Source organism: Microcaecilia unicolor, chromosome 1 (assembly GCF_901765095.1).
Source record: "Microcaecilia unicolor chromosome 1, aMicUni1.1, whole genome shotgun sequence".
Lineage (NCBI taxonomy): Eukaryota > Metazoa > Chordata > Amphibia > Gymnophiona > Siphonopidae > Microcaecilia > Microcaecilia unicolor.
This window is the reverse complement of record NC_044031.1, coordinates 726,693,496-726,709,280: the sequence shown is the minus strand read 5'-3', so window position 1 is coordinate 726,709,280 and position 15,785 is coordinate 726,693,496. Positions and strand designations below refer to the sequence as shown.

Genomic DNA, 15,785 nt, shown 5'->3' with positions numbered 1-15,785 from the left:
CTTGGCCAGGTCCCGTAGATCGGGCTGCGTAGGCGAGCTCATGGCTTCCGTTTCCTGTCCTGTTCCGATGATTCGTGAGCCCTTAGGTTCCCTGAGGCCCGGTAAGACCCCCGAGGACCGCCGCGCACCCCGAATCTTCACCCGCGGCGACCGCCGTTCACCGAGGGTTGAGCCTCCAGCTGCAGACGGCCAGCAGGACTGCTGGAACCGCGGGGTGACGGTCGGCCTGGCTGGTAGTCAGCAACTCAGTCTCTAAAGGGCCGCTAGCAAGGACGGCTAGCGCAGAAAAGGAACACAGCCTTTGAAGGTGGCTAGCAAGGGCGGCTAGCTGAAGAGGACACAGTCTCTGGAGGTGGCTAGCAAGGACGGCTAGCTGAAGAGGACACAGTCTCTGGAGGTGGCTAGCAAGGACGGCTAGCTGAAGAGGACACAGTCTCTGGAGGTGGCTAGCAAGGACGGCTAGCTGAAGAGGACACAGTCTCTGGAGGTGGCTAGCACTCCAGACAATCCCACTGTGCAGGCTTCTGAGAAACGAAACGGAAGCCCCGAGTCTTCTAGCTCCTAGGTTTAAATATTGCGCCGTTCCGCCCCCTCGTCGGGAGGAGAACCAACCAACCCGGACCCGGAAGACGATGGGGCTTGCGGTTTGGCCGGTCCGCCCTCCAGGCGGAGTCTGAGTCCTTGTTCGCCAATCCGGCGTGTCGTGGGAGGAGCCTCCGCACCGATCCGCCCAGGGCAAGGGAATCGTCGGCGCCGACGCCGCCATCTTGGCCGGCGCCACGCTCCACTCTCCGGGGTCCGCGTTTGTTCCAGCGGGTCGCCAGGCTCGGCCCGACCCGCGGCAGCGCCAGCTTCCCCGGAGGTCCGTTCCCGCAGCCCTGGATGCCGCGAGGCCCGTCGACCATCGCTCCCCACCCCGGGAGCGCAGGTAGGCCCGGGAAACGGGACAATCTCCTTTCCTCCAGGGTATACATGTTCAGGTCAGCAAGTCTCTCCTCATACGTCTTGTAATGCAAATCCCACACCATTTTTGTAGCTTTTCTTTGCACCGCTTCAATTGTTTTTACATCCTTAGCAAGATACGGCCTCCTGAACTGAACATAACACTCCAGGTGGGGCCTCACCAACGACTTATATAGGGGCAACACCTCCTTTCTTCTGCTGGTCACACCTCTCTCCCTACAGCCTAGCAACCTTCTGGCTACGGTCACCGCCTTCTCACACTGTTTCGTCGCAGAAAGTGTTTTTTGTTTGGGGGTGCCCAAGCTCTGCCCCCAACCCTTCCATACCATCCTAGTCCCCTCCTACGGCATTCAACATATCTTTACTTCCCTCTGTCCCTCTCAACCTCCCCCTCCTCCATATTGTTAAGCATTTCTCTCTTTCCCTACTCCCTTTCCCCTATCTTATCCAGCATCTCTCTCCTTCCCTCCCTCTCAACCCCTCATGGTCTACAGCATCTCTCTCCCTCCCCCATGGTCTGCAGCACCTCTCTCCTCTTCCCCTTCAACATCTCTCCTTCCTTTCTTCCTCCCCCCCTGCCTGTAGTGTCCAGCATTCCACCTCCCAGGGTCTCCAGCATCTCTCTCCTTCCCTCTCACCCCCCCCCCCCCATTTTCTACAGCATCTCTACCCCACATGCTCTCCAGCATCTCTCCCCTCCCCTGCCCTCCCCTCCTCTCTTCAGCATGTCTCCTTCCCTCTCCCTCTGCTTGTGGTGTCCATTATTCAGCCCTCCTGTAGTGTTCAACATTCCACCCCCCCCCCCCCCATGGTCTTCAACATCTCTTCCTTCCTCTTCCCTCATCCTCCTCTTTTCAGCATCTCTATCCTTCCCTTCCCCTTCAGCATCTCTCTCCTTCTCTTCTCTCCACTCTGCCTGTGGTATCTAATCTTTCAAACCTACCCCCCCCCCCCCCCCCGCCATCTTCAGCATTTCTCTTCTTCCCTGCTGTGTCCATAAGGAATTTATTCTCTTACCATGTTCCCCTGGGTGGCAACTCTATAAGCTACATTGGAGACATTGCATAGCTGGCTCGATGCAGGGCCTTCAGATGCTCAAGGCCTGCCTTCTCCCACCCTCTTCGACCTTCCTGTTTCAGAGGGGACGGAAGCTGGCTGGCCAGCCTTGAGTATGCGCAGAAACAAGGTATGAGAAGAAAGGCATCACGACGAGAGAGGAAGGGTACCATGGCACCTGTGGCTCCCCCTCTTCCTGGGCCTATGATGACTACATAAGTACGTAAAATTTCCTGCTGAAATTCAAAGTGGTTGCTGAGGAAACAGCAAAAAACTGTTGGAGGTTATTTTATTTTGTCTCATCCTGTAGAAAAGAGCATAAGTCAATATTTGCATACCAACATTTAGGCAGTATCATACCATATACAAGACAGGTGTAAGTGTTGCACTTCAGCGTATAACTTATAGAATTCTATAAGTTATGTGCATATGTGTGGCCATGCCATACCCACATGTACACCACCCCCTTTCAGTTGCATGCTAAGATTCTACAGTTAGGGTGATACGGCTCAGAGATCTGTCTTGACCATTCTAGAGTACTATACAAATGTCATCTGCATTTACCTTTGAGAAATCATGCTGAGTATTCTGGTGCATTAAGCATATAAAAACGCATTACCTTAATGATGAAATCTGCTCCCAGGGGGCCCGGTATCTTTAAAATCTCTCTGTCGGGACTCTTCTGAAATTCAACAGTTGTGTTTTCCACAACAAAGACTCCAGGAGCACTGAAGCTGTGCTCTCCTTTCTCTCCCTGCAGCGTTTTGGATTCGAAAACTATTAAAGGGCCCCCCCACCAAAAAAAAGCAGCAAAAAATTCCATCAGGGCATCAAGCAGATACACAAAATACAAAATGCCTAATGAAATAAACAGATACATTATGGATGGTTAAATACCCTGAATTACAAACAATTAATCTCAGCTTCAGCATCTAGAATTAGTGTTGACTGGTCCAAGACTTGATGAAGAGAGAAGTTATGAGAAGGTGAGTTTATGGAGAGAAGAAGGAAGTGGAGTTAGTGTATCTAAAGAAGGTTAACTCAGACTTCAGTACTAGGAACTCTACCATGTCCTGAAGAAAACTGCTTGCGAGATCTTTCGCTAGACTAACCTGACAGGTACAGTGGGGGAAATAAGTATTTGATCCCTTGCTGATTTTGTAAGTTTGCCCACTGACAAAGACATGAGCAGCCCATAATTGAAGGGTAGGTTATTGGTAACAGTGAGAGATAGCACATCACAAATTAAATCCGGAAAATCACATTGTGGAAAGTATATGAATTTATTTGCATTCTGCAGAGGGAAATAAGTATTTAATCCCTCTGGCAAACAAGACCTAATACTTGGTGGCAAAACCCTTGTTGGCAAGCACAGCGGTCAGACGTCTTCTGTAGTTGATGATGAGGTTTGCACACATGTCAGGAGGAATTTTGGTCCACTCCTCTTTGCAGATCATCTCTAAATCATTAAGAGTTCTGGGCTGTCGCTTGGCAACTCGCAGCTTCAGCTCCCTCCATAAGTTTTCAATGGGATTAAGGTCTGGTGACTGGCTAGGCCACTCCATGACCCTAATGTGCTTCTTCCTGAGCCACTCCTTTGTTGCCTTGGCTGTATGTTTTGGGTCATTGTCGTGCTGGAAGACCCAGCCACGACCCATTTTTAAGGCCCTGGCGGAGGGAAGGAGGTTGTCACTCAGAATTGTACGGTACATGGCCCCATCCATTCTCCCATTGATGCGGTGAAGTAGTCCTGTGCCCTTAGCAGAGAAACACCCCCAAAACATAACATTTCCACCTCCATGCTTGACAGTGGGGACGGTGTTCTTTGGGTCATAGGCAGCATTTCTCTTCCTCCAAACACGGCGAGTTGAGTTCATGCCAAAGAGCTCAATTTTTGTCTCATCTGACCACAGCACCTTCTCCCAATCACTCTCGGCATCATCCAGGTGTTCACTGGCAAACTTCAGACGGGCCGTCACATGTGCCTTCCGGAGCAGGGGGACCTTGCGGGCACTGCAGGATTGCAATCCGTTATGTCGTAATGTGTTACCAATGGTTTTCGTGGTGACAGTGGTCCCAGCTGCCTTGAGATCATTGACAAGTTCCCCCCTTGTAGTTGTAGGCTAATTTCTAACCTTCCTCATGATCAAGGATACCCCACGAGGTGAGATTTTGCGTGGAGCCCCAGATCTTTGTCGATTGACAGTCATTTTGTACTTCTTCCATTTTCTTACTATGGCACCAACAGTTGTCTCCTTCTCGCCCAGCGTCTTACTGATGGTTTTGTAGCCCATTCCAGCCTTGTGCAGGTGTATGATCTTGTCCCTGACATCCTTAGACAGCTCCTTGCTCTTGGCCATTTTGTAGAGGTTAGAGTTTGACTGATTCACTGAGTCTGTGGACAGGTGTCTTTCATACAGGTGACCATTGCCGACAGCTGTCTGTCATGCAGGTAACGAGTTGATTTGGAGCATCTACCTGGTCTGTAGGGGCCAGATCTCTTACTGGTTGGTGGGGGATCAAATACTTATTTCCCTCTGCAGAATGCAAATAAATTCATATACTTTCCACAATGTGATTTTCCGGATTTAATTTGTGATGTGCTATCTCTCACTGTTACCAATAACCTACCCTTCAATTATGGGCTGCTCATGTCTTTGTCAGTGGGCAAACTTACAAAATCAGCAAGGGATCAAATACTTATTTCCCCCACTGTATACATATTGAAAAAAACAATTCAGTTCATTTTAGGCCCTTTGTTTTCAATTCATTACAACCTTTTTGTTAATAGAAGTTTTTAAGCTCAAATTATAATTTTTTCATGCTTGGAAATGAACTTTTTATATGTTAATTCATAAGTTAATATATATTTAATTGATTTATCATGCACTTTTTTAAGGCACCTAAATGAATTGAATGCATGCTATCGAACATTGAAATCCAAAATATCATGCAGTGATATAAAATGTCTTATAAGGTATGAATCAGAGTTCCAGATGGAACAAAACTCCAGTTGTATGCCATCTGGAACTCTGACTGATAATACATTTTCACTCCGGTTTACTAAGCAGTGCTAACAGCTGTCCATGAGCTAGTGCCCACACGGAATGGACTGTGCATGGACAGCCGCTAGTGCTGCTTCGTAAACAGACCCCTTTATTTTGTGAGGTGATATTTTGGATATAATGTGTTCCTGCTACTACATTCAGTCTGTTTAGTGGATTTATTGAATGTTGTAATGAGATGTGCAAGCTTTGGGGAACACAGAGGCCCCTCCTGCAACAATCTGGATATATACTATCTCAAAAAACTCATCACCAACAGAATAATAGATATCAAAATCTGTCAACTATCCAAAAATGCACATACTGCCATAGGGGATATTGAGAATGCTGGTAGCATATACTCATGGGTTCTATATATGATGTCCAGATTTCCCAAAGTGTGGATGCAAATTAATTGAATAACAAGCTCAAACCCATCAACAACTGGGTGCTAACAACCAATTATTAGAATTAATAGGTAGCCATTAGAATTTGCCCCGCCTCCTTTGACATAATTTCCTGTTTCTGAGTGGGAACCCTACAGCGCACCTAACTCCCATAGTTTGTCACTCAAAAGGGGGTGTGACCATGGGAGGGGCACAGGAATGTCAAGGGCATTTCAAAAAGTTGCATGCATAGTTCTAGAAAACTGGGTCAGCGCATCCAACTTGGGTACCAGCATTTACACCAGGTTTCAGCAGGTGTAAATCTGGTGCTTAAAATTTTGGCACAGGAATCAGTACAATTATAAGTACATAAGTGTTGCCATACTGGGACAGACTGAAGGTCCATCAACCCCAGTATCCTGTTTCTAACAGTGGCCAATCCAGGCTACAAGTACTTGGCAAGATCCCAAAACAGTACAATATATTTTATTCTGCTTATCCTAGAAATAAGCAGTGGATTTTCCCCAAGTCCATCTTAATAATGGCTTATAGACTTTTCTTTTAGGAAGTTATCCAAACGTTTTTCAAACCCCTCTAAGCTAACTGCTTTTACCACATTCTCTGACAATGAATTCTAGAGTTTAATTACATGTTGAGTGAAGAAATATTTTCTCTGATTTGCTTTAAATTTACTAATTTGTAGCTTCATTGCATGCACCATAGTCCCAGTATTTTCGGAAAGTGTAAACAATCGATTCATGTCTAACCGTTCCATTCCACTCATTATCTCTCTTCAGCCATCTTTTTTTCCAAGCTAAAAAGATCTAGCAGCTTTAGCCTTTCCTTATAGGGAAGTTGTCCCATCTCCTTTATCATTTTTGTTGCCCTTCTCTGTACCTTTTCTAATTCCACTACATCTTTTTTGAGATGCAGTGACCAGAATTGCACACAGTATTTGAGATGCGGTTGCACCATGGAGCGATACAAATGCTTGGAATGCCCTCCTGCGGGAGGTGGTGGAGATGAAAATGGTAACGGAATTCAAACATGCGTGGGATAAACATAAAGGAATCCTGTGCAGAAGGAAGGGATCCTCAGGAGCTTAGCCTAGAATGGGTGGCAGAGCTGGTGGTTGGGAGGCGGGGCTAGTGCTGGGCAGAAATATACGGTCTGTGCCGGGGCTGGTGGTTGGGCGGCAGGGATAGTGCTGGGCAGACTTATACGGTCTGTGCCGGGGCTGGTGGTTGGGCGGTGGGGATAGTGCTGGGCAGACTTATACGGTCTGTGCCAGAGCCGGTGGTGGGAGGCAGGGATAGTGCTGGGCAGACTTATACGGTCTGTGCCAGAGCTGGTGGTGGGAGGCGGGACTAGTGCTGGCCAGACTTATACGGTTTGTGCCGGGGCTGGTGGTTGGGCAGCGGGGATAGTGCTGCACAGACTTATAGGGTCTGTGCCAGAGCTGGTGGTTGGGAGACGGGGTTGGTGGTTGGGAGGCGGGGATAGGGCTGGCCAGACTTATACGGTCTGTGCACTGAAGAGGACAGTACAAATAAAAAAGTAGCACATATGAATTTATCTTCTTGGGCAGACTGGATGGACCGTGCAGGTCTTTTTCTGCCGTCATCTACTATGTTACTATGTAAATGCATTATAACAGTGGTGTAGCTGGGTGGGGCGCCAGGGGAGCGGTCGCTCCTCCAAACAGAGTTCTGCCGGCACCGGTACCTATTTTCTCTCGTCATGCTGCATTGAAAATGTGCGCCGGTGCCAGCGGAAGTCCACTCTCACACCGCTTTCGCTCCCCCCGCGCCATCAACCTTGCTCCGCTTCTGATTATAACGTCCTCATTTTTGTTTTCCATTCCTTTCCTAATAATATCTATTATTCTATTTGCTTTCTTAGCTGCTGCTGCACACTGAGCAGAGGGTTTCAACGTACCATCAACACCTAGATCCCTTTCCAGGTCGGTGACTCCTAATGTGGAACCTTGCATCACGCAACTATAGTTCAGGTTCCTCTTTCCCACATGCATCACTTTGCACTTGCTCACATTAAGTATCATCTGCCATTTGGATGCCCAGTCTCCCAGTCCAGTAAGGTCCTCTTGTAATTTTTCACAATCCTCAAATTCTCTTGCGATTTAACAACTTTAATTCTATAAAAGATGCCCTTTATAGTATCACACTTAGCGCCGATCTTTTCCAGTGCCCATTTTTGCGCGCAATTTATAGAATTTGGCCCTACCTGGTGTCCTGGACAATGGCAGAAACCATAGTCAGGGTTAGAAAGGGTTTAGACATAAACCATTATGACCTAAGTTGGCTTGGGAATGCCAACATTTATCTCAGATTGTGAGCAACAAAGAACCAATCTACTCTTTAAGATTCTGCCAGGTACTTGTGCTCTGAATTGGCCACTATTTTAGGCAGGATGCTGGGCTCATTGGATCTCTGGCAGGGGCATTGTTGTGGGGGAGCCTTGGGGGGCCCAAGCCCTCCAATCTTGGCTCAGACCACCCCCCCCCCCCCCCAGTCGAGTGCACAGGCTTAAAATCCCACCAACAGCAAGAGCTAATGGCCCGGCCGGCATCTTTCTCTTTTCCTTTTCCTCTCCCCACACTCTTCTGAGTCCAAGGCTTCTCTTCCTTGACACAACACCCTCCCCCGGCAAGTGCAGTCTATCCATCACTCCCCTGGGTCCTCCCACCTGGCTTGATCTCTAGCAGCAGCTGTGATTACAGCAGACTGCTCAGCCTCCTTGAGACTGCCTCTTCCAACATCGAAGCTTTCCGTGCGGTGCCCTGCCTCCTTTGACACAATTTCCTGTTTATGTGTGGGACACCCTACAGGGAAAACCTTGATGTTGTCAAAGGCAGTCTCTCGTAATCACAGCCGCTGCTAGAGATCAAGCCAGGTGGGAGGACTAGGGGAAGCAATGGATACAGTGGACTCGTTGGGGAGGGTTTGGGGAGAAAAGCACCAGACTCGAGGGGGGGAGAAAGATGCTGGACCCATTTGTGTCACTAGTCAAAAAACCTCCAATTTAAGGCTGCTATATTCATATTTATATATTCTATTACATTCAGAAAGATTAGCAGCACTTATCTGAGCTGTTAGCAACAGTCTATTCGGGGACGCTCTACAGAAAGCCTCTGTGTCGTACTAAGCTTCGTTAGGAGCGATATCCTCCGCCGTGCTAAATGCTCTAGCCGTATTTGCCTGAGTCCTGTCTGGAGCCCATTTGGCAAACGGCTCCAGACAAGACTCAGGTAAAATACGGCTAGGTAAGCTGTTTCAGCTATAAAATATCTACTCTGTATCCACCTCCTTACTGCCCCTCATTATTTATAATTTTACCCATAGACATTAGCAATGTTGTGATGAGTGGTGAGACAAAGGGAATATCTGTCTGGTGTTCTTCTACAAAAAAAACAATGTATCACAAAGTCTTGCCTATGATTTATTTAGGGGGAAAGGGGAAATGGGACTTCATATACCGCCTTTCTGAGGATTTTGCAACTACATTCAAAGTGGTTTGCATATATTCAGGTACTTATTTTGTACCAGAGGCAATGGAGGGTTGATTGACTTGCCCAGAGTCACAAGGAGCTACAGTGGGAATTGAGCTCTGTTCCCCAGGATCAAAAGTCCACTGCACTAACCACTAGGCTACTCCTCCACTCATTTTTGTAAGTTTTATGACAAAAACAATGCAAAAGAAAAAGAACAATGTACCTAGTTCTGAAAATGCAAAACTAAGTGTGCTGTTCCTCCTCCAAAACATGCCTCTGAGGAAACGCCAATAAAATTAATTATGTTTTTACTTTTACCCACATAAAAGGTGGCGATTTTCAAATCGCCTTTTTACCATGGTGCATAGCTTTCTCCAAGTTTTGAATCAAAAAGAGACCTGACAGAGGTCATAGGGTGTTCAGTCCAACAGTGGGGGACAAACATACCCTCTCTTCTCCTCACTGGTTCAAGAATCCCCTCTGCATTGAGCTGTAATATTTAACCAGTGTTAAATTTACAGCCTTTGAGAGTAAGTAGGATCATAAAATGCATAACCAGAACAGAACTATAAATCTGACAGAAAGAGAAGTTTGAGATAAGAAATTATCAGCAAAGCCAGAACACCTCAAGTAGCTAAGATAGCAGATAACCAGGAAAGCAAACCACATGTTTCAAAGTGTAAACTCTCCTTCCTATCATCTTTAATGGAAACCTAAAACACACCAGGTCTGACACTGAGCCAGCATGGTCATCACATTAGTTAGCAATGTTATATGGATTAGCACAGTCCATCTGTCCATTTAGGGTCCCTTTTACTAAGCCGCATAAGCGTCTACATGCGCCCAATGTGCGCCAAAATGGAGATACCGCGTGGCTGTTACATTTTTGGTGCGTATCCTTTATTTTCAGACATGCATATCGGACGCGCGCCAAGTGGCATTTGATGCACGTAGGTCATTACTGCCCGGTTACCGCATGAGACTTTACCGCTAGGTCAATGGCTGCAGGTATTTTCATTTTGCCACACGTCCATCTTCGGCAAAAAAGTTTTTTTAAAAAGGCATTTTTTACAGGTGCACTGAAAAATGATTCTGCACGCACCCAAAACATGCGTATACACTACCGCAGGTCATTTTTCAGTGTGCCTTTGTAAAAGGGCCCCTTAGCTTCGGCTTACAATTTAGCAGACTTTTACATTAAATGGATAACGTATCTATTTATGAGGTAATTCTATAAAGGGTTCCTAAAGTCAGGCACTATGGACTAGATTCTATTTATACAGTGGTGGAAATAAGTATTTGATCCCTTGCTGATTTTGTAAGTTTGCCCACTGACAAAGACATGAGCAGCCCATAATTGAAGGGTAGGTTATTGGTAACAGTGAGAGATAGCACATCACAAATTAAATCCGGAAAATCACATTGTGGAAAGTATATGAATTTATTTGCATTCTGCAGAGGGAAATAAGTATTTAATCCCTCTGGCAAACAAGACCTAATACTTGGTGGCAAAACCCTTGTTGGCAAGCACAGCGGTCAGACGTCTTCTGTAGTTGATGATGAGGTTTGCACACATGTCAGGAGGAAATTTGGTCCACTCCTCTTTGCAGATCATCTCTAAATCATTAAGAGTTCTGGGCTGTCGCTTGGCAACTCGCAGCTTCAGCTCCCTCCATAAGTTTTCAATGGGATTAAGGTCTGGTGACTGGCTAGGCCACTCCATGACCCTAATGTGCTTCTTCCTGAGCCACTCCTTTGTTGCCTTGGCTGTATGTTTTGGGTCATTGTCGTGCTGGAAGACCCAGCCACGACCCATTTTTAAGGCCCTGGCGGAGGGAAGGAGGTTGTCACTCAGAATTGTACGGTACATGGCCCCATCCATTCTCCCATTGATGCGGTGAAGTAGTCCTGTGCCCTTAGCAGAGAAACACCCCCAAAACATAACATTTCCACCTCCATGCTTGACAGTGGGGACGGTGTTCTTTGGGTCATAGGCAGCATTTCTCTTCCTCCAAACACGGCGAGTTGAGTTCATGCCAAAGAGCTCAATTTTTGTCTCATCTGACCACAGCACCTTCTCCCAATCACTCTCGGCATCATCCAGGTGTTCACTGGCAAACTTCAGACGGGCCGTCAAATGTGCCTTCCAGAGCAGGGGGACCTTGCGGGCACTGCAGGATTGCAATCCGTTATGTCGTAATGTGTTACCAATGGTTTTCGTGGTGACAGTGGTCCCAGCTGCCTTGAGATCATTGACAAGTTCCCCCCTTGTAGTTGTAGGCTGATTTCTAACCTTCCTCATGATCAAGGATACCCCACGAGGTGAGATTTTGCGTGGAGCCCCAGATCTTTGTCGATTGACAGTCATTTTGTACTTCTTCCATTTTCTTACTATGGCACCAACAGTTGTCTCCTTCTCGCCCAGCGTCTTACTGATGGTTTTGTAGCCCATTCCAGCCTTGTGCAGGTGTATGATCTTGTCCCTGACATCCTTAGACAGCTCCTTGCTCTTGGCCATTTTGTAGAGGTTAGAGTCTGACTGATTCACTGAGTCTGTGGACAGGTGTCTTTCATACAGGTGACCATTGCCGACAGCTGTCTGTCATGCAGGTAACGAGTTGATTTGGAGCATCTACCTGGTCTGTAGGGGCCAGATCTCTTACTGGTTGGTGGGGGATCAAATACTTATTTCCCTCTGCAGAATGCAAATAAATTCATATACTTTCCACAATGTGATTTTCCGGATTTAATTTGTGATGTGCTATCTCTCACTGTTACCAATAACCTACCCTTCAATTATGGGCTGCTCATGTCTTTGTCAGTGGGCAAACTTACAAAATCAGCAAGGGATCAAATACTTATTTCCACCACTGTATAAATTCCAGCCTGAGAATCCTTGGAGTAGAGTTGGATTCCCACTTACAACTGGACAATCAAGTGAAAATCATCACAAAAAGAATGTTCCATGCAATGTGGAGGCTGAAGCGTATCAGGCATTTCATAACGAGAGAGCTAGTCCGTACCCTCGTTTATTGGCTGGTCCTATCCCATATAGACTACTGTAGCGGGATCTATGCTGGTGTGCCCTGTGGAATGCCCGTTCGGTCTGCAACAAACTTTCCTTCACCCATGACCTCTTCATCTCCCGTTCCCTTCAACTGCTTGCCCTAACTGAAACCTGGCTCACCCCTGATGACTCTGCCTCAGTCGCTGCCCTATGCCATGGAGGTTATCTTTTCTCCCATTCTGCCCGCCCAGTTGGCTGCGGTGGCGGCGTCGGGTTACTACTTTCGCCCTCCTGCAGTTTTCAACCTCTCCTCCTACCACAGTCTCACTGCTTCTCATCCTTTGAAGTTCATTCCATCCGTCTATTCTACCCGCTGCCACTCAGAGATGCAGTCATTTACCGCCCCCCTGATAAGTCCCTCTCTTCCTTCCTAACCGACTTCGATGCCTGGCTCTCCGTTTTTCTTGAGCCCTCATCCCCATCCCTCATTCTTGGAGACTTTAACATGCACACTGATAACCCATCTGACTCATACGCTTCTCAGTTCCTCACTCTAACCTCCTCCTTCAACCTCCAACTGAGCTCCACCACCCCCACTCACCAATCTGGCCACTGTCTTGACCTCGTCCTCTCCTTTACCTGCTCACCCTCCAATTTCTGCGCCTCAGCTCTTTCTCTCTCTGACCATCACCTGATCACCTTCACACTTCATCACCCTCCCCCTCAGTCCCGCCCAATACTAACCACTACTTCCAGGAATCTCCAGGCTGTTGGCCCTCCCACCCTATCCTCCAGAATCTCTGATCACCTCCCCTCCATCATGTCCTCCGAGTCTGTTGACAAGGCTGTCTCCACTTACAATGCCACTCTCTCTTCTGCTCTGGATGCCCTTGCTCCATCCATCTCCTGTCCCACAAGGCGTACTAATCCCCAGCCCTGGCTAACCTTGCACCCGATACCTTCGCTCCTGCGCCCGATCGGCTGAACGCCTGTGGAGGAAATCTCGCACCCATACTGATTTCATTCACTACAAATTCATGCTATCCTCCTTCCAGTCCTCCCTATTCCTCGCCAAACAGGACTATTACACCCAATTGACTAATTCCCTCAGCCCTAACCCTCATTGCCCTTCGCCACCCTTAACTTCCTCCTCAAAGTGCCCTCCGCTCCCAATCCCCCCCCCCCCCCTCACTCTCCCCTCAATCGCTGGCTGACTACTTCCACGACAAGGTACAGAAGATCAACCTCGAATTCACCACCAAACCATCTCCTCCTCTTCACCCTATAACCCACTCCCTCAACCAACCAACTCAGGCCTCATTCTCCTCTTTTCCTGACATCACCGAAGAGGAAACCGCCCATCTTCTTTCCTCCTCGAAATGCACCACCTGTTCCTCAGACCCCATCCCCACCAACTTACTTAACACCATCTCTCCTACTGTCACCCCCCCCCCCCCCCCATCTGTCATATCTTCAACCTCTCTCTCTTCACTGCAACTTTCCCAGACACCTTCAAGCATGCGGTAGTCACACCACTCCTCAAAAAACCATCACTTGACCCTACCTGTTCCTCCAACTACTGCCCAATTTCCCTCCTACCCTTCCTCTCCAAGATACCTGAACGCGCCGTTCACACCCGTTGCCTTGATTTTCTCTCCTCTCATGCCATCCTCGATCCGCTTCAATCCGGCTTTCGCCCCTACACTCGACAGAAACGGCACTATCTAAAGTCTGCAATGACCTGTTCCTTGCCAAATCCAAAGGTCACTACTCCATCCTCATCCTCCTCGACCTATCCGCCGCTTTTGACACTGTCAATCACAACTTACTTCTCACCATACTGTCCTCCTTTGGGTTCCAGGGCTCTGTCCTCTCCTGGTTCTCCTCTTATCTCTCCCACCGTACCTTCAGAGTACACTCTCATGGTTCTTCCTCCACCCCCATCTCACTCTCTCTTGGAGTTCCTCAGGGATCTGTCCTTGGACCCCTTCTTTTTTCAATCTATACCTCTTCCCTGGGCTCCCTAATCTCCTCATGGTTTCCAATATCATCTTTATGCTGATGACACCCAGCTATATCTCCACACCAGACATCACTGTGGAATCCCAGGCCAAAGTATTAACCTGCTTATTCGACATTGCTGCCTGGATGTCCAACCGCCACTTGAAACTGAACATGGCCAAGACCGAGCTTATTGGCTTCCCTCCCAAACCTCCTCTCCCTCCACTCTCTATCTCAGTTGATAACACCCTCATTGTCCCCGTCTCACCTGCCCGCAACCTCGGAGTCATCTTCGACTCCTCCCTCTCCTCTGCACATATCCAGCAGATAGCCAAGACCTGTCGCTTCTTCCTCTATAACATTAGCAAAATTCACCCTTTCCTCTCTGAGCACACCACCCGAACTCTCATCCACTCTCTCATTACCTCTCGCCTTGACTACTGCAACCTACTCCTCACTGGCCTCCCACTTTGCCATCTATCCCCCCTTCAGAACTCTGCCGCATGCCTTATCTTCCGCCTGGACCGATATACTCATATCACCCCTCTCCTCAAGTCACTTCACTGGCTTCCGATCAGGTACCGCATAAAGCTCAAGCTTCTCCTATTAACCTACAAATGCACTCGATCGGCAGCCCCTCCTTACCTCTCTACCCTCATCTCTCCTTACGTTCCTAACCGTAACCTCCACTCTCAAGACAAATCCCTCCTTTCAGTACCCTTCTCCACCACTGCCAACTCCAGGCTCCGCCCGTTCTGCCTCACCTCACCCCATGCCTGAAATACTACTCCTACTACTACTACTACTACTACTATTTAGCATTTCTATAGCGCTACAAGGCGTACGCAGCGTTGCACAAACATAGAAGAAAGACAGTCCATGCTCAAAGAGCTTACAATCTAATAGACAAAAATAAAGTAAGCAAATGAAATCAATTAATGTGTACAGGAAGGAGGAGAGGAGGGTAGGTGGAGGCGAGTGGTTACAAGTGGTTACGAGTCAAAAGCAATGTTAAAGAGGTGGGCTTTCAGTCTAGATTTAAAGGTGGCCAAGGATGGGGCAAGACGTAGGGGCTCAGGAAGTTTATTCCAGGCGCAGTGAGACAGAAGGCGCGAAGTCTGAAGTTGGCAGTAGTGGAGAAGGGAACAGATAAGAAGAATTTATCCATGGAGCAGAGTGCACGGGAAGGGGTGTAGGGAAGGATGAGTGTGGAGAGATACTGGGGAGCAGCAGAATGAGTACATTTATAGGTTAGTAGAAGTTTGAACAGGATGCGAAAACGGATAGGAAGCCAGTGAAGCGACTTGAGGAGAGGGGTAGTATGAGTAAAGCGACCATGGCGGAAGACGAGACGGGCAGCAGAGTTTTGAACCGATTGGAGAGGGGAGAGGTGACTAAGTGGGAGGCCAGCAAGAAGCAGATTGCAGTAGTCTAAGCGAGAGGTGACAAGGGTGTGGATGAAGGTTTTGGTAGAGTGCTCGGAAAGAAAGGGGCAGATTTTACGGATGTTGTAAAGAAAGAAACGGCAGGTCTTGGCAATCTGCTGGATATGAGCAGAGAAGGAGAGAGAAGAGTCAAAGATGACCCCAAGGTTTCGAGCTGAGGAGACAGGGAGAATGAGAGAGCCATCAACAGAAATAGAAAACGGGGGGAGTAGGGAGGTGGGTTTGGGGGGAAAAATGAGAAGCTCAGTTTTGGTCATGTTTAATTTCAGGTGGCGTTGAGACATCCAGACAGCAATGTCAGACAAGCACGTTGAAACTTTGGTTTGGATGCAAGGTGAGATATCAGAGGTAGAAAGGTAGATTTGGGAGTCA

The 15,785-nt window shown here is 47.8% G+C and overlaps 1 protein-coding gene across 2 annotated transcripts in view; it reads right to left on the bottom strand.

Annotated features, from left to right (window-relative positions):
* The window catches only part of ADAMTSL3 (ADAMTS like 3), a 650,803-nt gene that overhangs the window by 170,475 nt on the left and 464,543 nt on the right, over positions 1 to 15,785 (bottom strand). For both annotated transcript variants that reach the window (XM_030189627.1, XM_030189628.1), the window contains exon 9: positions 2,639 to 2,796. In XM_030189627.1, coding sequence (XP_030045487.1) covers positions 2,639 to 2,796 — 158 coding nt within the window. The remainder of the gene's footprint in view (positions 1 to 2,638; positions 2,797 to 15,785) is intronic.